The sequence below is a fragment of the Salvelinus fontinalis genome, chromosome 42 (genome assembly GCF_029448725.1).
Source record: "Salvelinus fontinalis isolate EN_2023a chromosome 42, ASM2944872v1, whole genome shotgun sequence".
NCBI classification, from domain to species: Eukaryota; Metazoa; Chordata; class Actinopteri; order Salmoniformes; family Salmonidae; genus Salvelinus; species Salvelinus fontinalis.
The window spans coordinates 6027112-6049366 of NC_074706.1; the positions used below are offsets into that span (position 1 = coordinate 6027112).

Genomic DNA, 22255 nt, shown 5'->3' on the forward strand with positions numbered 1-22255 from the left:
TATTCAGCTTGGCCATGAAGCATTGCAGCAATGGAGAAACAACTCAGGTCCTTCTGACGTTCTTCTGCTCATACTTCTCTAGTCTACTGCATTCCCAATGGTTTCTCCCCACCATTTTATATGCGAGCTTTCTCTCTGAGCAAGGAATGTATTGGTATGAGATTTAAAATGGAAAATGAGACTGATATAAAAGGGATAATTTCTTCTTTCAAGTGGACTAACATGAGCTTGCTACAATGTCCAACTGCAGTTAAATGCTACTATTACTAATGTCTTATTTTTCATCTCTATTTACTGATCCTCTACAGATACAAACAACCGAGAATGTTCCCCCCTGGAGGCAGGAAGGATGATGAAGAGCTCTCCTCCTCCCCAGCCCAAGACCATTTCCCTGGCCAGGACCGAGGTCTTCGCTACCGTCCTCTTCACAGAGTTCCTCAAAGAACTGGCGGCCATTGCGCAGGAGCACTCGATACTATCGCACGTCCCTATGGAGGAATAACGATATAATAACATTGTAATAATAATGTTTTACTAATGTTATGGTAGCATTGTCTCACAGGGAAGGAGTGAGTGTCTGTCCCTGACCTGTTGTGTCCACTCGGGTCTTTTAAACGTTTTAAAAAGACTCTTTGAAAGTTTTTCATGTTTTCCAACACTACTTGATGAAGAAAACTATACCTCTTGGATTTATTCACTCGTCTTTGATCTCTCTCCCTGAGGTAGTTTTTAAATTGGGTTATATATATATATATATATTTGAGGCTAATATATTTTTCCAAACCAATATATAAAAACGGCGGGCTCTGATGTACAGTAACACATAACTTACAGGAATCTCTCACCCATTTGATGCATTTGCCATTGATACCCTCAGACAGACTCATATGTATATGGTTCTGCCCTCAGAGAGTTGTATGCATAGGCCTATGCCACATCCAAGGAGCAGGTCATGTGATTTATAATGACTGTAAAGTACTGACCTACTTCAAGCCTTTGGTGGAACCCCTGCACCAACCAATAAGAATTCTGAAATGGAAGCTTGGGGCTAATCGACCAAAGACTGAATAGAATGGAACCGGCTGAATGGAACAATGGGAAGTTAATGATACACAAAGGACACATCACCTGTCCCTTTAGGCTTTTAGACTTACAATATTGCATTCATACCCTGGTAGCAACACCCTCTCCAGTGACCAGCTCTAGTTGTCTTGTAGTGATGGCCACCGTACAATAGGGACTTATACGTGGTCTTACCGAAATCTCTGGTGGTGCCGTGGTGTCACCCTGGGGTCGCATGCTGTACTGGAAATAATCAGGAGCCTATTTTGTCAGGATCTCTCCCTGCGGAGTATTCATCACTAATCAAATGTTATTTGTCACATGCTTCGTAAACAACAGGTGTAGACTAACAGTGAAATGCTTACTTACGGGCCCTTCTCAACAATGTAGAGAGAAAGAAAATAGAGAAATAGTGGGAAAGTAATAATAAATCCACAATGGGTAACGCTAACTTGGCTGTGAACACGGGGTACCAGTGACAAGCACCCTAGCAGCACCACTCTAAACTACTGGTTAGCGTGTTGGAAGTGGGATGCTAGTGGGAGTCCCAATCATCTCATACTTACTTTCTGAGTTGGTGTAGACCATGGCATTCCCTAATGTTATGTATGTGGTGATCGTTGTTCAAAACGCTTGACTGAAGGAGAGGCCTAGTAACTTAGACGATCAGGCTCACTGTACACAACAAGTTTGTGTGTCGCTAAATACCTTAAATCAAAGACTTTCTTTGTTCAATAGACCTATTTCAATTATGTTATGTTTTCAATGCACATTAGATATTCAAGTTAGAAGTATTTTTTTTTTTAATTTAGGGGACACTGGGTTCTTCTGACGTCAATTCTCAATGCTGCGGCTAACTCCATTTTCCCATGGTGCACCAGGTCCTGTCCTCTGAATGCACGTTATTTATAATGATATCTCTCTAAAAGGAGCTTTCCATATCAGGGTGATGCACTCAATGTTGGCATCCAAAACAACACCTTATTTCCTATGTAGTGCACTACTTTTGACCATATAAATCAAGAGTAGTGCACTATTTGGGGTAATGGGTGCCGTTTGGGAAGCCCTCAATGTCTTAGCCTTATTTTAGTACTTTTTGTATATAATTGGGAAAAAGAATCAAAGAAGCAGCACACTATGCAAATCATTATTGATATTTGAGGTATGAGAGTACTTTATTACGTTTTGTTTCCTGATGGGGTTGGGTATTTAATACAGAATGTACTTAATGTCACAATAATGGAACTGTTTTGTAGAGAGGTTCTATTGCCATATTTTTTCACAGAAGTTGTAACTTGAGGTGTTCTGTTATTTCGTTGCTGTATTAGGGTATGCATGTTTCTTGTACGTTTTTATGAGTCAAGTTGGGAAAATTGGAATACATCACTGTTGGTTGGTTCATTGATGATTTGGCACATTCATTTTAGCATTGATTGTTGGCCAACTCTCACAGGAAGACATGGGTAGCCTATGCTCCATTTCACCAATGTTTAAGTTTGAATTCCAGACTAAGACATGGTCTACCATTAGCAACAAATAAATAGCCTTGATTTTAATTGACTTAATTTTATTTAAGGTTTTGATTTCAACCAAGGAGACATTTTGTTACAATGCCTGTCCCCATTAAATCGGTATGTTAGGGAAGAACTACCTTAAAATTGGTGCCTGAATTTTGAATGAATTTCCTCCTTTTGTTTACAGTGTCTACTCTGGGCTAAGCATGGTCATGTTCAGTAGGCATAAAAGTGAGCTTATCCATTTAGAAATGCTCTTTTTTGTTTTTTGTTGCAAAACTTTTTCCTATGGTTCATCCTAGTGAACATGACCCAGGGGATGAATGTGGATGCACCTGCAAAGTCAAAAATATACCACTGTCTGCTCGAACTAGTCCACAAATTGGACCGATGGACAGTTATGGAATGCATCATTTCTTGCCATTGCTAAATTTGATGATGTACTCCATATTGTCTTGTAGTAGAATGTTGTGTGGAGCACATTTATTTCAACCAAATTTAGAGGCACAGTACTCTTCAGTTGCGTAGAGGTTTCATTCCAAAGAGAAGTAGTCTAGTTTCTCCCTTTCTACAACTATTAGCATCCATTTTAGATGTCAGCGATGACCTTGTCAGGTTACTCCAGTGTCTATTCTTCTGTCATTAAAGTCAGAGGTTCCAAGGAATTATTATTTTAATAAAGACATGTATTAGTGTATTCTTTATAATACGTTTTTATTGAAGAACAGATAAATATTATGTCATGTGTTTTGACTTGACAGCTTCTCTACCCAAGTGTACATTTTAGCTTCACCTCGGCAAAGTGAAATGCAAAACAGAGGGAAAACACATTTTTCCTTCCTCTTCTTTCGCCCAGAAGTGGTTATGTTTTCAATGGTTTGTTCAGTGTACTCCTCTGGCCTCATTTAGTAAACAATCCCCCCTCTAGCCCTGTTCATACCTGGTTCTAACATGCAGCCTTTGTCCTGATCTTGTCCAATTCTGATTGTGGCCACATTTTTGGACGATTAAAAAACGCATTGTGATCAGATCTAAGTGTAAACGGACAAGATCAGGACAAATGTTAACAGCAGGTATAAACAGGGCTTCTGACAGCCATTCATCCAGTGACCTAGCTTCTGTTCAAAACTAGGTCTTCTTCACAGGCACTCAAATAGCAGTCAGCCACAAAACCCTCTTTTTTTTTTAAATCAAGAAGTCCAATTGTGTTATGTACAATACCTCTTATATAGGTCACTGCTTATGGCATTCAATAGGAACAAAGGGGATGAATGGGAGGCAACTACCTACGTTACCAAACTGAAGTCACATGCACACAGCCAACCAGTATTGAATTACCTCGTGATTTGACAAAACCCAATATTCATGCCATCTGAATGTAAAAGAGATGCCTAACTCTAGAGAGCCAAGCATAGAAGGCTAAAGGATAGAGAAAAGGCCAATATGTCTCAGTATTGCAGGTTACAGTATGTATCTCCTTCACTTGACAGCCACAAGGGGGTGCTCACTACTCATGACTACTTCCTCTCTCTCCTCTGACTGAACACTGACCTCTAAATCATTCCTAATCCGATCCATTTTAGAGGGAGTATCAGGAGATACATTGCATATAGTCCTCTGCTCTCCTGATTCATTCCAGTGCTGCCAGAGGACAGTGATAAAAGCAGAAAGATGACTTCTGGGACGACTCCCAAACTGCCTGGTAATGGGACTTATCTTTATTAGCTGTGTTCTGCCATTGGTGGGTTCAGAGTGTTCCAAACGGCAAAGGGATTCCAGAATGGCTCTGCTTAAAGTGTGATTATCATGGAGGATGTGTATGCCATTCCCTTGACAGTTTTAGATGAAGTGTGTGTTTGAGAGGGGATAAGTGTGCACACTCCAAAGAGAATTAGAATATATTTATGTACACAAATAAAGTTACAATACAACTACAACAACTTAAAGGCGGGTACGGTGCCAGAAGACAACATGACAGACAGTTGATTTAGCAACAATAATCCTCTTGACCAGAGGACATGTTAACTATGATGAAGCCATAAAGATGTCATGTTTCCTGCCTCTTGGACCAGTTTGATATTCCACCAGGCATTTAAAGGTTGAGGCAGTCAAGGTGTCCACAGACAGTGTTAGTTGGTCTTCTGCTCCAGGATGGCCCGTACCAGGACTGGGTCAACCCTGCCTTTAGTCTCCTTCTGGACCAGACCCATGAGCTTGTTCAGAACCTTCTTGTTCCCACTGCGGATGGCTTGGACCTGTAGGGGGAACAGTAACAGCAGCATAAGTCACAAATACTTACGTTTGCATTTCATTTATTGATCATCAACAGAATTCTATCAAGACTGGCTACTAGCAAAAAGTCGATGAGCCTGTACCCTCCATGCTCATTATTAAGCTCAGGGACCTGGGTCTGAACCCCGCCCTGTGCAACTGGGTCCTGGACTTCCTGACGGGCCGCCACCCAGATGGTGAAGGTAGGAAACAACACCTCCACTTCGCTGATCCTCAACACAGGGGCCCCACAAGGATGTGTGCTCAGCCCCTTCCTGTACTCCCTGTTCACCAATGACTGAGTGGCCACGCACACCAACTCAATCATCAAGTTTGCAGACGACACAACAGTAGTAGGCCTGATTACCAACAATGACAAGACAACCTACAGGGAGGAGGTGAGGGCCCTGGAGGAGTGGTGCCAGAAAAATAACCTCTCTCTCCTAATGGCAACAAAATGAAGGAGCTGATTATGGACTTCTGGACACACGAACTTAGTGGAGAAGGTGAAAAGCTTCAAATTCCTCGGCGTACACATCACTGATGATCTGAAATGGTCCATCCACACAGACAGTGTGGTGAAGAAGGTGCAACAGCGCCTCTTCAACCTCAGGAGGCTAAAGAAATTTGGCTTGGCCCCTAAGACCCTCACAAACTTTTACAGATGCACAATTGAGAGCATCCTGTCGGGCTAAATCACCACCTGGTACGGCAACTGCACCGCCCCTAACCGCAGGGCTCTTCAGAGGGTGGTGTGGTCTGCCCAACGCATCACCAGGGGCAAACTATCTGCCCTCATTGTGGCAGCGCTTTTCCAGGGAGGCCTCACCTGGTCTGGGTGTGAGTCCACCACCTTCTGGCAAATCCTGTGGATCTCTGTGCTGTCGTTGACGATCCCCAGGTCCTGCTCCTTCACGATCTGCTGGGCCGTTTTACCTGGGGTCTTCCACAGCTCCTGGAACACCTGTATGGAGCAATGAAACACTCAGGTTAAACCCGAATTGAAAATTATATAATATACGCTGAGGGTACAAAACATTAAGGACACCTTCCTAATATTGAGTTGCACCCCCCTTTGCCCTCAGAACAGCTACAATTCAACAGGGCATGGACACTACAAGGTGTTGAAAGCGTTCCACAGGGATGCTGGCCCATGTTGACCCCAACGCTTCCCACAGTTCTGTCAAGTTGGCTGGATGTCCTTTGGGTGGTGGACCATTCTTGATACACATGGGAAACGGTTGAGTGTGAAAAACCCAGCAGCTTTGCACTTCTTGACACGTTCAAACCAGTGCGCCTGTCACCTACTACCATACCCCGTTCAAAGGCACTTAAATCTATTGTCTTGCCCATTCACCCTCTGAAGGCTTAAAAATCTTTCTTTAACCCGTCTCCCCTTCATCTACACTGATTGAAGTGGATTTAACAAGTGGCCTCAATAAGGGATCAAAGCTTTCACCTGGATTCACCTGGTCAGTCTGTGTCATGGAAAGTGTTAATAATATTTTGTACACTCAGTGTAGTAACACATATGGACTTTGCATTAAATGTTTTGGATGTTATGCCATTTTGTTATCTCTCACCTGCTTGGCGATAGAAGAAGAGATTTGTCCATTTTCCTGGAGATTCAGTATCTGGGCTAGAGCTTGAGGAGAGATCGGACTGAGAGAGGGAGCGAGAGAGAGACAGATAAGAGAGAGAGAGAGACAGATATGAGAGAGAGAGAGAGAGACCGATATGAGAGAGAGAGAGACAGATATGAGAGAGAGAGAGAGAGAGAGAGACAGATATGAGAGAGAGAGAGAGACAGAGAGAGAGACAGATATGAGAGAGAGAGAGAGACAGATATGAGAGAGAGAGAGACAGATATGAGAGAGAGAGAGACAGATATGAGAGAGAGAGAGACAGATATGAGAGAGAGAGAGACAGATATGAGAGAGAGAGAGACAGATATGAGAGAGAGAGAGACAGATATGAGAGAAAGAGAGACAGATATGTGTGTGAGAGAGAGAGAAAGAGAGACAGATTATGAGAGAGAGAGCGAGAGACAGATATGAGAGAGAGAGAGAGAGAGAGAGAAGAGAAGGCACAGGAGATGTCATTAGACCCAGTCTATCCTCTCCTGTGTGACAGTGTGACGGTGTCTATCTACCCCGGAGTCACTGTGCTTATAATGAGAGGCTATTTGGCCCCGTCTCTCTCTGTGACAGCCCATTGCCACCTACAGGGCACATGATCAACAGTGCTGTCACGAATCCCCGAGTCAGACACACACTGAGCCAGAGACACACAGTCACATACACACTGACTGAGTTATGAACGGAAATATGGCTAAACAAACAACAAACACGTGAATCCACACATAGTCAACATCCACTCTCACTTTTTTGAAAAGGACAAAAAGGCCAAAACAAACACCCACCCATCCACTAGTTCTCAGACAAAGACATAAAACAAAACACATCACACTTTACTCTGTTTGATCAGTCTCAGAACAGTCTGGAGTAAAAACAGTATTATAGAAAAACAACTCAAAACACTCAGCTTATTGGCCAGATGTATTCTCTATTCACATTCATGGCCTGCCATAGTAATAACGGAAGGTATCAACATGAAGATGGATAGGAAACATCGCAGGGAAAAAGCACATCAATGACGCTTCCAGTATGGAAACGATTTCAGGCCTCCGTCTAGCCAAGATGTTGGATCCTGAGATAGGATCTTCAACATGGGGTTTGAAGTCAACGCAAGACTGAAAAGAGTAGAACAGAGGAGGAGGAGGAAGGGGAGGAGAGACACATGATAGGAGTTCGGGAGGGGGGGAAGGGAGAAGAGGGCGAAACCAGATGAAGGATGTAGAGGAAGAATGATAGGGATGAGGTGGAGAGGAGAAAGAGAATGACTGAGGCTAGAGTAGGACACAGAGGAAGAGGATGAGGAAGAGGACGACTGAGTGTCTCACCTCTGGCTGACACTCAGGTTCTGTTGATGGAGGAGGCCCTGCAGCTCTTTCATCACCCAGCCAATCACCTTTCTCGGTCCAGCCTTGGTCTCCTTGACGACGGCCTCAAAGTAGTCCATCAGCCCGTCCTCATTCTACAACAGGAGACCCAATGAAACACACGCAATAATACTGTATATACAACAATCTACTGCGCCTTGCTGGACAGAGGCAGAAGTGCAGACAGGGTAACTGGCTGTGCAAGAATAGGTTACTTTGGGTAGTTATTAAATTGAGAGACAGTGAGGGAGAGAGTACAATGGAGAGATAAAGGAAGAGGTGGGAGAGAGGAGGAGCAGAAAGTGGGAGGGAGAGAGGAAGACAGAAGATGAAAGCCAGAGAGATGGAGTGAGAAACCTACCGTCTCCTATAATTAACTTGCTCAGTTGGACGTTAACAGACACACCTACATACTGTAGTAGTCACTCACCACCAGGGTGAAGCTGTGTTCGGGGAGGATGCCGTAGGTCTCCACCAGCCTCTGCCTCCTGACGCTGGGCAGCTCCGGCAGCCTCTCCCTCACCTCCTCCAGAACCACCACCTGGCTGGGGGCAACACCAGGGGGGGCTGTAGAGCACGCCTCGTACACCATCAGAGGAGGCAGGTTGGGCTCCGGCATGAACCTGGGGGGGGGGGGGGGGAATAGGTGGGCAAGAGAAGAGAGAGGAGAGGTGGGAGAGAGGAGAGGTGAGAGAGGAGAGAGAAAATGTGAGAGAGAGAAGAGAGGTGAGCGAGAGAGAGAGAGCGAGGGGAGAGAGAAGAGAGGTGGGAGTGCATGTGTGACAGAGTGAGCACCCAGAGCGAGCACGGTTAAAGACAACCGATGAGAGAGGGAGCGAGAAAGAGAGGCAGGAGTGAGATAAGAGAAGATAGAGAGGGAGCGAAAAAGAGGGGCAGGAGTGAGATAAGAGAAGATAGAGAGGGAGCTGTTATCAGCAGTAGAGAAAGATAAGAGTGGAGTGCTGGCTGTATCTCTGCAGGCCTTTTAGACGACAGTGTCACACGGTCAGACAGAGGGCTGTCTCTTCTACACACTAAACACACACACACTTGTGTGACTGCGTCGCACGCTTACTCTCCGTCACAATTCTTGCTAACTGATGCGTTAGGGCCGCGGGGTGGCACATGTTTATCGGTATGTTCATCTACTGGGCCCCTAGACACGATGACCTCTCTCCTCTCCCTCCTGTCTCGCTCCCCCTCTTCTCTCCATGCAGGCCCTACAGCAGCGATCGTATAATACCACGCACCATGCTGGAGGCTGTGCTGCTAGAACATACTGAAGTGAATATGAGATGTGCTCACCTGTAGTCCTGAAGGCCCTCCTTGTCTCGCATTGGAATGGTGTGTCTGTAAAACAGAGGGACACGTGTTATGGCTTCGAGGTACTGTATAACGATAGTGTTTCGCTCGTTATAACAGTTACTACGGCAGATTGTTCATGTTGAAGAGGCTGTAACTATGGGCGAGGGCTACAGGTGTGAGGTGAGGGCCCCCCAGTCATTCTGTGTATTTCTGGACCATGACAGAGCTGTGGGCCTTTGCTGTCAAATACACTCTATCAGGCTCAGCACACGCACACACACACGATGGTGTTTTGGGCAGGTTGACGTTTATTGTCATGAATCTCCTGGAGGCAGAACTGAGCGATTTCCCTTTAGATAGGCCAGCTGCAAAGTCAAAATGGGCTTTTTGTTCTTCATTTAAGGTTAGTGTTAGGCATCAGGATATTAGCAGTGTGGTTAAGGTTTGGTTTAAAATCAGATTTTATGACTTTGTGGCTGTGCCAGCTATTAACCGCTCTGCAGAACTGCCTCCAGTACAAGATTCATGACGAAAAACGCTAACTTGCGCATTAGAGGCAGGCCCCAGCTGTGTGAAGAGCAGCTCATTTCATGGGCTTTACAACCCTCGCTAGCGCACTGGTCCACAACACCAGACACTGACTGACTCCAAGTGGCCTCATTCATCATCCTTAGTTACTAAAACGTTTTCAAATCAACCTCAGAAGAGAGAATGTCTTGAGATCAAATATCACACAGGAGATGGGAATACAGTGTTGAATTATGGGGGGGTGAATATCTGACCCAAATAATGATTAAAACTCTGAAAAGACGCATCCTGCGTACATTGTACCGTATCCTGTGAAATAGACATTTTTGACATGTTATCAGAAACACTCTCACTGTAACGTAATGGGACTTGACGGCTTGACTTGGTTCCAGGGTTCCTTCTATAAGCCTCTTACCCAGTCTTGCCATCAAACGACCGTGTCTCGTTCTGCACCGTGCCGCCGCTCTCCAGGACAAACATCTGTCTCTGGATCTCATAGTCTGTTGATGAACACACACACACACACACACACACACACACACACACACACACACACACACACACACACACACACACACACACACACACACACACACACACACACACACACACACACACACACACACACGCACACGCACACACACACACACCTGAACAGAAGCAAGCATCCAGCCAACTGGCACGGTGTTAGACCCTCCCAACATCTGCCATGACACATGGCCACGCCTGAAGTCTCCTAACTGCTGCTACATTAGTTCTCTGTGACAAACGACTAGCTGGAGTTTTGACTTTTATAAACTCTTTATCACTTCTCTGCACTAAGCTAAAATGGAAGTCTACTCTTGGGATAAATAATGAAAGCGGCCAAGTCACTTCGTATCACACAAACTGTTAATGGCCTGCTGCTCCTAGTGAAGAATTTCAATGGCCCCTATGACTCTCCACTGTCTCCAGTAAGTTGGAGAGAAAAGAAAAAAGTTTGATGGGAGTGGAATTAGTGTTGATGGGAAATTTATTGTTCTGTAGAAAGCCAATTTAGCCTAAGTTAGGCATACAGACTGTGTGTGCTCAGTTGTTCACTGAAACAAATGGTCAATAAAGTTGTATTCTATATCTTCCTGAGTTTGTGTGGGTAGGAAAGGCCTCATGCTTTCTAGTCAATGTTAACTATCCCGCTAAGCTAAACGTCTCTTCCGAAGCCTTTCCATCTTCAGTTCTTGTCAACAGAAAGCCTGTTTCTCTGATTCCTGCGGGCGGAGAGAGTGACGACTGCCTTCAGGGATAAAACATCTCAGAAAGAACAAATCATGGAAAGACGTATGAAGTTGAGACAAGGGGAAGTTTTGGCAGTTACTTCACTGAGTTGTCTGAGAGAACATTTACACAGGCGAAGACAGATAAGGCCGGTTGTGTGTGTGTGTGTGTGTGTGTGCCTCATTTCTGTGTGTGTGTGTGTTTGTGCCTCATGGTGTCTCTAATCTTTGACTCCCAGTTTGACTTGCAGTGCACGCATAATTCCACAGCCCTCCGTCAGACGACTGTTTCTGAAAGATGACAGCCCATGAATAGGATTCCATGCTGTTCGCTCGTTCTCTCTCTGTGTGTGTGTGTCTAGATTTCCCTGAGTGTTCTTCCAACTAGCTCATTCCAGACCCACTGGGTCGTGACCGCTTCACTTCAGTACCTCCACTAACCCCCACCAATGACAATGAGGATATACCCTTCACACACTATTGTGCCAACCCGAACCAAACTGTTCTGGCTCAGATATTGTCTATTCACATTGTCCTTTTCAGCACGGGTCCAGCAACTATGGTGAAGGCTTTAACCAGGCCAGCTCAATACAACTTGGCATGGCTCGGCTAAGTTTGGCCAGAAATACTCTATAATAGTCTATTTAATATAGTCTATATAATGACGAGATGGTCTTGTCCCTAACAATGGGAGTAGATGTCGGAAAGGCGGAAAGGCAGGCAGTGTGTCAATATTCTGCCCTGCGAGAGTTGCCCCGGTCAACTGTAAGTGCTGTTATAGTGAAGTGGAAATGTCTAGGAGCAACAATAGCTCAGCCGCAAAGTGGTAGGCCAAACAAACTCACAGAATGGGACCGGCGAGTGCTGTAGCGCGTATAAATCGTCTGTCCTCGGTTGCAACACTCACTACCCGAGTTCCAAACTGCCTCTGGAAGCAACGTCAGCCCGATAACTGTTCGTCAGGAACTTCATGAAATGGGTTTCCAGGCCGAGCAGCCGCATGGCCATGGAAACCCACAAGCCTAAGATCACCATGCGCAATGCTAAGCATCGGCTGGAGTGGTGTAAAGCTTGCTGCCATTGGACTCTGGAGAAGTGGAAACGCATTCTCTGGACAGGCGAACCTGGGTTTGGCGGATGCCAGGAGAACGCAGCCTGCCCCAATGCATAGTGCCAACTGTCAAGTTTGTTGGAAGAGGAATAATGGTCTGGGGCTCTTTTTCATGGTTCGGGCTAGGCCCCTCGGTTCCAGTGAAGGGAAATCTTAACGCTTCTAGTTCTAGACGATTCTGTGCTTCCACTTTTGTGGCAACAGTTTGGGGAAGGCTTTTTCCTGTTTCAGCATGACAATGCCCCCGTGCACAAAGCGAGGTCCATACAGAAATGGTTTGTCGAGATCGGTGTGGAAGAACTTGAATGGCCTGCACAGAGCCCTGACCTCAACCTCATCGAACACCTTTGGTATGAATTGGAATGCCGACTGCGAGCCAGGCCTAATCGCCCAACATCAGTGCCGACCTCACTAATGCTGTTGTGGCTGAATGGAAGCAAGTCCCCGCAGCAATGTTCCAACATCTAGTGGAAAGCCTTCCCAGAAGAGTGGAGGCTGTTATAGCAGAAAAAGGAGGGACCAACTCCATATTAATGCCCATGATTTTGGAATGAGATGTTCGACGAGCAGGTGTCCACATGCTTTTGGTCATGTAGTGTATATCAGTACATTCGTAACAACCTAAACATTATGTAACTTCTATTAGGTCAAATAAGCCTCACTTACAAAATTAGCTATCACATTTTTTTTCTTACCAGATCCGACACTCTCTCATAGACCTCCATACAAAAACAATCCCCACTTGGTGTACTTATCGCCATATTCTCGCGTGGACAGATCGACGCGAGTGGAGCTTCTCGCTTCGCCTCTGGTTTGGCTCAGTATTGTGAAAAGCCCTCTGCAGCACTCACTTATGGCCCTGGCCAGGTTGCGGGCACTGTTGATGTTCTTGACCTCAGTCCTGATGCCCCAAGGATCCCCAGGTCTGTGGACGGACACGTTGGCATCCACTCTCAGCTGGCCCTCTATAGGAAGAGAGAAGGTATGAGACAGCTGGCCCACTATAGCAAGAGAGAAGGTATGAGACAGCTGGCCCACTATAGCAAGAGAGAAGGTATGAGACAGCTGGCCCTCTATAGCAAGAGAGAAGGTATGAGACAGCTGGCCCTCTATAGCAAGAGAGAAGGTATGAGACAGCTGGCCCTCTATAGCAAGAGAGAAGGTATGAGACAGCTGGCCCTCTATAGCAAGAGAGAAGGTATGAGACAGCTGGCCCTCTATAGCAAGAGAGAAGGTATGAGACAGCTGGCCCTCTATAGCAAGAGAGAAGGTATGAGACAGCTGGCCCTCTATAGCAAGAGAGAAGGTATGAGACAGCTGGCCCTCTATAGCAAGAGAGAAGGTATGAGACAGCTGGCCCTCTATAGCAAGAGAGAAGGTATGAGACAGCTGGTCCTCTATAGCAAGAGAGAAGGTATGATACAGCTCGCACTCTATAGCAAGAGAGAAGGTATGAGACAGCTGGTCCTCTATAGCAAGAGAGAATGTATGAGACAGCTGGCCCTCTATAGCAAGAGAGAAGGTATGAAACAGCTGGCCCTCTATAGGAAGAGAGAAGGTATGAAACAGCTGGCCCTCTATAGGAAGAGAGAAGGTATGAAACAGCTGGCCCTCTATAGGAAGAGAGAAGGTATGAAACAGCTGGCCCTCTATAGGAAGAGAGAAGGTATGAAACAGCTGGCCCTCTACAGGAAGAGAGAAGGTATGAATCAGCTGGCCCTCTATAGCAAGAGAGAAGGTATGAGACAGCTGGTCCTCTATAGCAAGAGAGAAGGTATGAGACAGCTGGTCCTCTATAGCAAGAGAGAAGGTATGAGACAGCTGGTCCTCTATAGCAAGAGAGAAGGTATGAGACAGCTGGTCCTCTATAGCAAGAGAGAAGGTATGAGACAGCTGGTCCTCTATAGCAAGAGAGAAGGTATGAGACAGCTGGCACTCTATAGCAAGAGAGAAGGTATGAGACAGCTGGTCCTCTATAGCAAGAGAGAATGTATGAGACAGCTGGCCCTCTACAGGAAGAGAGAAGGTATGAAACAGCTGGCCCTCTATAGGAAGAGAGAAGGTATGAAACAGCTGGCCCTCTATAGGAAGAGAGAAGGTATGAAACAGCTGGCCCTCTATAGGAAGAGAGAAGGTATGAAACAGCTGGCCCTCTATAGGAAGAGAGAAGGTATGAAACAGCTGGCCCTCTATAGGAAGAGAGAAGGTATGAAACAGCTGGCCCTCTACAGGAAGAGAGAAGGTATGAATCAGCTGGCCCTCTATAGCAAGAGAGCAGGTATGAAACAGCTGGCCCTCTACAGGAAGAGAGAAGGTATGAATCAGCTGGCCCTCTATAGCAAGAGAGCAGGTATGAGACAGCTGGCCCTCTATAGCAAGAGAGCAGGTATGAGACAGCTGGCCCTCTATAGCAAGAGAGCAGGTATGAGACAGCTGGCCCTCTATAGCAAGAGAGCAGGTATGAGACAGCTGGCCCTCTATAGCAAGAGAGAAGGTATGAGACAGCTGGCCATCTATAGGAAGAGAGAAGGTATGAATCAGCTGGCCCTCTATAGCAAGAGAGAATGTATGAATCAGCTGGCCCTCTATAGCAAGAGAGAAGGTATGAGACAGCTGGCCCTCTATAACAAGAGAGAAGGTATGAGACAGCTGGCCCTCTATAGCAACAGAGAAGGTATGAGACAGCTGGCCCTCTATAGCAAGAGAGAAGGTATGAGACAGCTGGCCCTCTATAGCAAGAGAGAAGGTATGAGACAGCTGGCCCTCTATAGCAAGAGAGAAGGTATGAGACAGCTGGCCCTCTATAGCAAGAGAGAAGGTATGAGACAGCTGGCCCTCTATAGCAAGAGAGAAGGTATGAGACAGCTGGCCCTCTATAGCAAGAGAGAAGGTATGAGACAGCTGGCCCTCTATAGCAAGAGAGAAGGTATGAGACAGCTGGCCCTCTATAGCAAGAGAGAAGGTATGAGACAGCTGGCCATCTATAGGAAGAGAGAAGGTATGAGACAGCTGGCCCTCTATAGCAACAGAGAAGGTATGAGACAGCTGGCCCTCTATAGCAACAGAGAAGGTATGAGACAGCTGGCCCTCTATAGCAAGAGAGAAGGTATGAGACAGCTGGCCATCTATAGGAAGAGAGAAGGTATGAGACAGCTGGCCCTCTATAGGAAGAGAGAAGGTATGAGACAGCTGGCCCTCTATAGCAACAGAGAAGGTATGAGACAGCTGGCCCTCTATAGCAAGAGAGAAGGTATGAGACAGCTGGCCCTCTATAGGAAGAGAGAAGGTATGAGACAGCTGGTCCTCTATAGCAAGAGAGAAGGTATGAGACAGCTGGCCCTCTATAGCAACAGAGAAGGTATGAGACAGCTGGCCCTCTATAGCAACAGAGAAGGTATGAGACAGCTGGCCCTCTATAGCAACAGAGAAGGTATGAGACAGCTGGCCCTCTATAGCAAGAGAGAAGGTATGAGACAGCTGGCCATCTATAGGAAGAGAGAAGGTATGAGACAGCTGGCCCTCTATAGGAAGAGAGAAGGTATGAGACAGCTGGCCCTCTATAGCAACAGAGAAGGTATGAGACAGCTGGCCCTCTATAGCAAGAGAGAAGGTATGAGACAGCTGGCCCTCTATAGGAAGAGAGAAGGTATGAGACAGCTGGTCCTCTATAGCAAGAGAGAAGGTATGAGACAGCTGGCCCTCTATAGCAACAGAGAAGGTATGAGACAGCTGGCCCTCTATAGCAACAGAGAAGGTATGAGACAGCTGTCAATATAGAGGCTCTCTGGATGTTTACTTTTTGCCAAAAACAAGAAAAGAAAAAGAAAATGTTAGTTGTATTAGTACATTGTAAATAAAATATTATATTTATAATGATAGGTTAATAATTTAATATATATATTTTTTTTTTACCTAATGTTCTAATAATTTTTTAGAGCCCGTCAGTCACAGGCCTTTACAATCGTCCTAACTTTTCCCCCCCAATATGGCGCCCCTGTGTCCAATGCAGGCCTCCCCACCAGCCATGTTTCCCTGGTGTGTTACTGAGTGTGTGTGTTACTGTGTGTGTGTGTGTGTGTGTGTGTGTGTGTGTGTGTGTGTGTGTGTGTGTGTGTGTGTGTGTGTGTGTGTGTGTGTGTGTGTCTGTGTGTGTGTGTGTCTGTGTGTGTGTGTGTGTGTGTGTGTCTGTGTGTGTGTGTGTGTGTGTGTGTGTGTGTGTCTGTGTGTGTGTGTGTGTCTGTGTGTGTGTGTGTGTGTGTAAAATGCAGGCCTTCCCACCAGCCATGTTTCCCTGGCAGGTCCCTAGAGCCTGCAGTATGAGCTGCATCTCTCTGACGGCTGCTGCTGCCTCCTCTCCACAGCTCATGTCTGGCTCCATCACCAGCTCCATAAGACCCACACCTGGAGGGAGAGAGACATGTTACATACGCTCCCCATATGCCTACATAGGATTTGGCTAGCCAGTCCCTGTTCTATCTAAATCTGTATATACTAGTTGGAGCTCTGTGGTAGACTCCTCTTGGAGTCTATGAGTGTTTAAACTATGGTACCTGCTCTGTTGAGGTACACCGATGGGAAGCTAAACTCCATCTACCTGCTCTGTTGAGGTACACCGATGGGAAGCTAAACTCCATCTACCTGCTCTGTTGAGGTACACCGATGGGAAGCTAAACTCCATCTACCTGCTCTGTTGAGGTACACCGATGGGATGCTAAACTCCATCTACCTGCTCTGTTGAGGTACACCGATGGGAAGCTAAACTCCATCTACCTGCTCTGTTGAGGTCTATAAGGGTCTGGCTCCTGTAGTCATCGTGGAGGCTCTTGCCACTGTCCTGCTCCAGCTGGATCTGTTTGATCCTGACACTCTTGGTGACCACCGTGTTCCTCTTACGGCCCCCCAGGTGACTGTAGGTCAGGGTGCCGTCCACCGCGATGGGCAGCCTCTGTTGGGTGATCTGGTAGCCCGCCTGGATGGAGGAAACGCATGAAACTAGAAAAGGTCCATTTTGTGTGCTTGCTTCAGCAGTCTAAATGTGTCTCATTTATCAGATATGTAATAGCCTGGTCTCATATGCTGTATAAACTTGACATTTGGCATGACAACGATTATAGGTATTACCTATAGAGGACTCCTCGCAAACAGATCTGGGACCAGGCTTAGGTATTTAATTACAGCCACTATATAATAAAGTCATTTATATTACAGACACGATAGGAAAACATGGGGTTAATACCGAAATAAACTTGGCCTGCATAATCAACGATTTACCATTACAATTAACTTGGAAATAACCTTAAATATTTCAAGGGGTCAAGAGTGTTATGAACAAAATAACAATCCATGCATTAAACATGAGCTAAGACTCAGCCATTAGTTAGTTACTTAGGGGGGATAATAGGCCCCTAAAACTGGTTACCCCAACTCATTATTATGCGGTTGGAATATTATTGTTGTTTTGTTGAGAGGGGTTCAAAGTCACAAAAGCGAACTGAATTAATATTTTATCTGTTCTCTTATTCTGAAGTGCCACTGTGCTGGCTGCCGCTATTCCACAAGTGAGTACAGTAGCGCTATGTCCCGTTGCCACGGCAACCGTCACTAGAAAAGACTAAACATGCATCATACTTATTGGCATGCCGACAAAGAAAAAGAAAGGGAAGGAATAAATATGAGCAACAAAAAAGAGAGAAAAAAGTGAATTAGCCGTAACCATCTGTGTGTTGTACTGTACCTGATCAACAAATCAATCATTGGCAACAACACAAGCATAATGGACCACGGGAGACATTCCATTTTATATCAGCGGTGTACTATAAATACAGGATTATAGCATTAAAAGATGCTGATTTCTCCCTTTCTAGAATAATACCTTTTCTCATAGAGCTCTGTCAGTGTCAATGCAAATGTTATTCATTAGCGCAAGTGCCTCCTAGTTAGCATACCGTGTGCATTGCTGTTCACACACAGGCTACATTAGTTAGCTTAGCACCCGCCAAAATGGTGGATCATTTGCAATTCCGGCATAATCACTGAAGAGGTGTTGGTGCTTTGTATAATGAAGGGCAGCTGAAGTTGGATGCAGACCAGTGGTGGTAAAAGACTGCTACTGGAAGCCTCTGGGTCCTTCTAGTCACACCCCAGCCCCAAAGCCTAATGAGCAGTCTGGTATTAAGGCACTCGGTCGGTTCAGGAAAGTAAATCCAAACCCGAGAGCTCTCTCTCCAAATAGACTCCTATTTGTCGTTTTCAGATTCAGTTCACTGAATCTAAGCTGCCTTCAACGGATTCATGAGTCGATGCACCAAACTATTCCCCTCTACAGCCCTTGATTCAACTAGCCCTACCTTTGTACATCCACGTCCCACAAACAGATCCATTTGAGTCATTAAATAGTCGTCAGGGATAACGTCTGCACAGAAAACACTCCAGAAAAGTATAATTATGCATATCCGCTAGTAGCTTAGTGTGAAGCTGCTGGTGCATGTTATTAAGAAGAGGCTAGCTGTTATAACACCTGTCTGCCACTTCAATTCATTCCTGCTGCTGGTCAGGCAAGCGCATCATAAATCATGTAATGAGCAGCAGTGCGTTCGTTGTGTGAAATTAAATCATGGACCACATCAATAATGCACAACTCCATATATGTGTTCTTAATAAATGCATGTTTTTTTAATGTCCTCGTTCTCTCTACTTTAATAGGCTGCTAGTAAAACAATTTCATGGAGAATGTGCTGCTTAATGCTTCACTCATCATGGCTATTATTTTCTCTCTCTACATATCATGAAGAGAGCATGAACATCCCTCCCAACTGAATTAAACGCATTAGCATGATTCATTATGCAATACAGGGCTTTTACTCTCCATCCCTGTTCCCTGTCTATTTCCCGGGCCTGGTAAAACACAAGTGTTGTCTACAGGGTAAGCAAAAACATATTGTGGGCATGGTGAACATTTCAATCTTAACTGGCACTATCGTTTCAACAGCGCACGTTTCAACATAACCCAAAGAGAGAGGTGATGCAACACTCAGTAAGCGGACCGAATATCTACAACGGGGAAACAAGATGAGGTGGGGTTTGGGAATAATCCTTCGGCTTCCTGCTGGGATTTCACCCCTGGGATACATGTCGGAGCTTTTGAAATCAATAATCTACCTCTGCTGTGAGGAAGGATTATGCAGCTGTAGCCTCACGATAACATTATTACCTATGAATCTGACTGCTGGGTTCGAAAGACAACTCAGTCTTCTAACAATCTAGGCTTGGCAGGCCTTGTGTTGATCATATGCTTTCATTCAAAAGAACTAGAATGACTTAGGCCATCATGTCATCTAGTTCATTTCTTCATTGAAAGGGTATTGACATACCATTACATTTAAGACAACTGCACTGACAGCCCGACGATCAACAATCCATTCCCTGACCACACAAAATTACCCTCACAAGCTACTCTATTGGTCATTAGAAATGACCTTGACCTTAGGACAAAGAGAGGGAAGCTTTTTAAACTCTTCACTCATCTAATACAGGAAAGGTATGGATTGCACTGTAACAGACAAATCTCATAGCTGTCTTGTCATTTTCTTGAGAGTGGAAAGTCCCATTATGGTATAATACCGCTAAGGCACTTAAATTATTCAAATTCATCCTTTTCTCAGTCCACAATTTCTCATCATCAGCTCGTCAAGAGTAATGTCAGGGTCATTTCTTTCTACATAGGTCACATTAAGCTAGGGCTGCCCATCTTTCCAAAGTAAAATTAAACTTTTTGGGAGGCTTTGTTGGGCAATTGCTATTGAATCTCTTCCAATGACATGTCTTGATGTCAAGGTCAGAAAATGTCAGTCATAACGGCACTAAAATTACCCAGGAGCGCCTGGCAGCAAGGTGAGGGTGAATATCACTTGGCCGCGACTTGACTTCTAACAGCTAACAGATTGCAGGAACAGAAGCTGTCATTTGGCTAGATATCGGTGGCAATAAGCTTTTCTGACGGTTTAGCAAGACTCGTCACTATTAAATGATAGCCTAGCTCAGGGACAGGGAGGAAGTAAAATGGGAAGTTAATTTGGGGAGAGATGGCTGCTTTGACCGATGAGAGCTACTTATTAATGGGGGAGTAAGTTGTCTCCTCTGTGATTTAGGCCGGGTTACTGTATTCAATAACTTTGTAAAAGCTGCTGATGTAGCCTAAAAAGGGCTTTAGAAATAAATGTGATTGACGATTGCTTGAAGGATAGATGGGGTCCGGGTTGACTTACAGGAAGGTCAGCGTAGAAGTAGTGCTTCCTGTCAAAGAGAGACTTCCTGTTGATGGTACAGTTAAGGGCCAAGCCTGTCATCACTGCAGCCTCCACACATCGTCTGTTCAGCACCTGAGGAGGAAGAGGAAAGGAACTTAGTCATTTGACCGAGTAGGCCTATGTACACGGACATATTGTAGGCTAGGTTACATAGAACAGATTATGTTATGATGGACAACAACTGTAATATTATAAAACGAATAGACAAACAGCCTTTATTGACATGGGGCATGTTTATCATCAAATGCACCATAACTTACAGGTAGAGTTCCAGGTAAGGAGGCATCAAAGAAGGACACCAGGGAGTTAGGTGGAGCCTGGAACCCGACCTGGGAGCCAGAAAACAGCTTGGTGTTGGAGTGGATCTGAGCATGGATCTCCAGACCCACCACACCTACCAGCTCCTGGGGAGCACTAGAAGCACACAATCACAGTCAGAGAAATGAACACTTACAAATGGGAGGCCACCATATCAACTCCACAATTTCATTTTTTGAACTGACTAATAGACTGGACTTATGAATAGCTAACTGCCAGGGTTGTCTGTTATAGGAGTTTAGATGTGGGTCACTAATTACAGTGCAGCATTTTAGACAGTTCTGTTGGTGGACTTATTTCCGCGTTCAAAACAGGGAACTCGGGAAATCTCCAACTTCAGTGCGTTCAAAACAACTGGGGAAAAACGAGCTCAGATCGGGGGAAAAAAAATCGATATGAACAGTCATCCAACTGAACTATTTCACTGGTCACCCCCAAAACCAATTCCTCGTTCGGCCGCCTGTCCTTCCAGTTCTCTGCTGCCAATGACTTGAACAAAATGCAAAAATCACTGAAGCTGCAGACTCATATCTCACTAGCTTTAAGCACCAGCTGTCAGAGCAGCTCACAGTTCACTGCACCTGTACATAGCTCATCTGTAAATAGCCCATCCAACTACCTCATCCCCATACTGTTATTTATTTTGCTCCTTTGCACCCCAGTATCTCTACTTGCACACTCATCTTCTGCACATCTATCACTCCAGTGTTTAATTGCTATATTGTAATTATTTCGCCACTATGGCCTATTTATTGCCTTACCTCCCTTGTTCTACCTCATTTGCACACACTGTATATAGACTTTGTCTATTGTATTATTGACTGTGTTTGTTTATTCCATGTGTGACTGTGTGTTGTTTGTGTCACACTGCTTTGCTTTATCTTGGCCAGGTCGCAGTTGTAAATGAGAACTTGTTCTCAACTAGCCTACCTGTTTAAATAAAGGTGGGAAAAAAAATGAAAAAAACTCGGGCCTCTTTCTAGAGCTCCGACTTTCCAACCTAAATATCACTGACGTCATGAGTTCCCTGTTGTTTTGAATGCGGCATATCAGCAACACTTTAGTGACATCATCATACCTAATCAAAGTCATTCAGAACCCCTGTCAAGACAACCTGTGAGGATGTTCTGAAGGCAGAGAGGGGTAAGAAGGACAATATTTACATATTTATAAAGGAGGCTATCATGCAGACGACTAGCTATAAATAAACTGCATGAAGGTTTTTAACTAACAGCAATGTTTGCAACGTCTAAATACGGAAGGGAATGTGGTCATGAATGATGTGCGACTGCCATCCTCGCTAACTAGCACAGGCGCGCACACGATACACAAACAGTGCACATCAGTGCGAGCTAGCTAACGTTAGCATTCACTCCGTGAACCTACCTTTTCCGTTTTGTTGGGGCTTGACTCTGGCATCGGGAGACAGACATACATATTCTCCTTATCACACACCAATTGTGCCTTTGGTAAGTAATCGTTGGATAAAATATTGCAATTCGTTTATTCATATTACATAGCAGTGCAGTCATTCCTACAGAGGAGCCTGCCATGTTTAGCCTTTCTGTTTAGGGTATTATGGTAGT

The 22255-nt window shown here is 45.1% G+C and overlaps 2 protein-coding genes across 2 annotated transcripts in view; one reads left to right on the top strand and one right to left on the bottom strand.

Annotated features, from left to right (window-relative positions):
• Positions 1-3271, top strand: part of LOC129841550 (FHF complex subunit HOOK interacting protein 1A-like) — a 38803-nt gene extending 35532 nt beyond the window's left edge. The window contains exon 14 of the mRNA XM_055909876.1: positions 309-3271. Coding sequence (XP_055765851.1) covers positions 309-502 — 194 coding nt within the window. The 3' untranslated portion in view covers positions 503-3271. The remainder of the gene's footprint in view (positions 1-308) is intronic.
• Positions 3272-3273: 2 nt separating this feature from the next.
• LOC129841551 (glutamyl-tRNA(Gln) amidotransferase subunit B, mitochondrial-like) lies at positions 3274-22255 on the bottom strand. Its single transcript, XM_055909877.1, has 13 exons — positions 22056-22255; positions 20612-20765; positions 20310-20423; positions 16816-17014; positions 16324-16446; positions 12897-13010; positions 10097-10181; positions 9154-9198; positions 8279-8471; positions 7810-7943; positions 6431-6509; positions 5677-5811; positions 3274-4831 (listed from the first exon to the last, which is right to left on the bottom strand). Exons 1-13 carry the CDS (start codon positions 22220-22222, stop codon positions 4706-4708), a joined length of 1668 nt encoding a protein of 555 aa, XP_055765852.1. The 5' UTR covers positions 22223-22255; the 3' UTR covers positions 3274-4705.

Bases quoted from the DNA above. Each gene is read 5' to 3' on its own strand.
- LOC129841551 (XM_055909877.1), bottom strand. From the start codon at position 22,222: ATGGCAGGCTCCTCTGTAGGAATGACTGCACTGCTATGTAATATGAAT. The intron at 10,182-12,896 runs GTGAGTGCTGCA...GTTCATCAACAG, and splicing joins CAACCTGGCCAGGGCCATAA to ACTATGAGATCCAGAGACAG. The intron at 7,944-8,278 runs GTGAGTGACTAC...CTCCTGTTGTAG, and splicing joins AACACAGCTTCACCCTGGTG to AATGAGGACGGGCTGATGGA.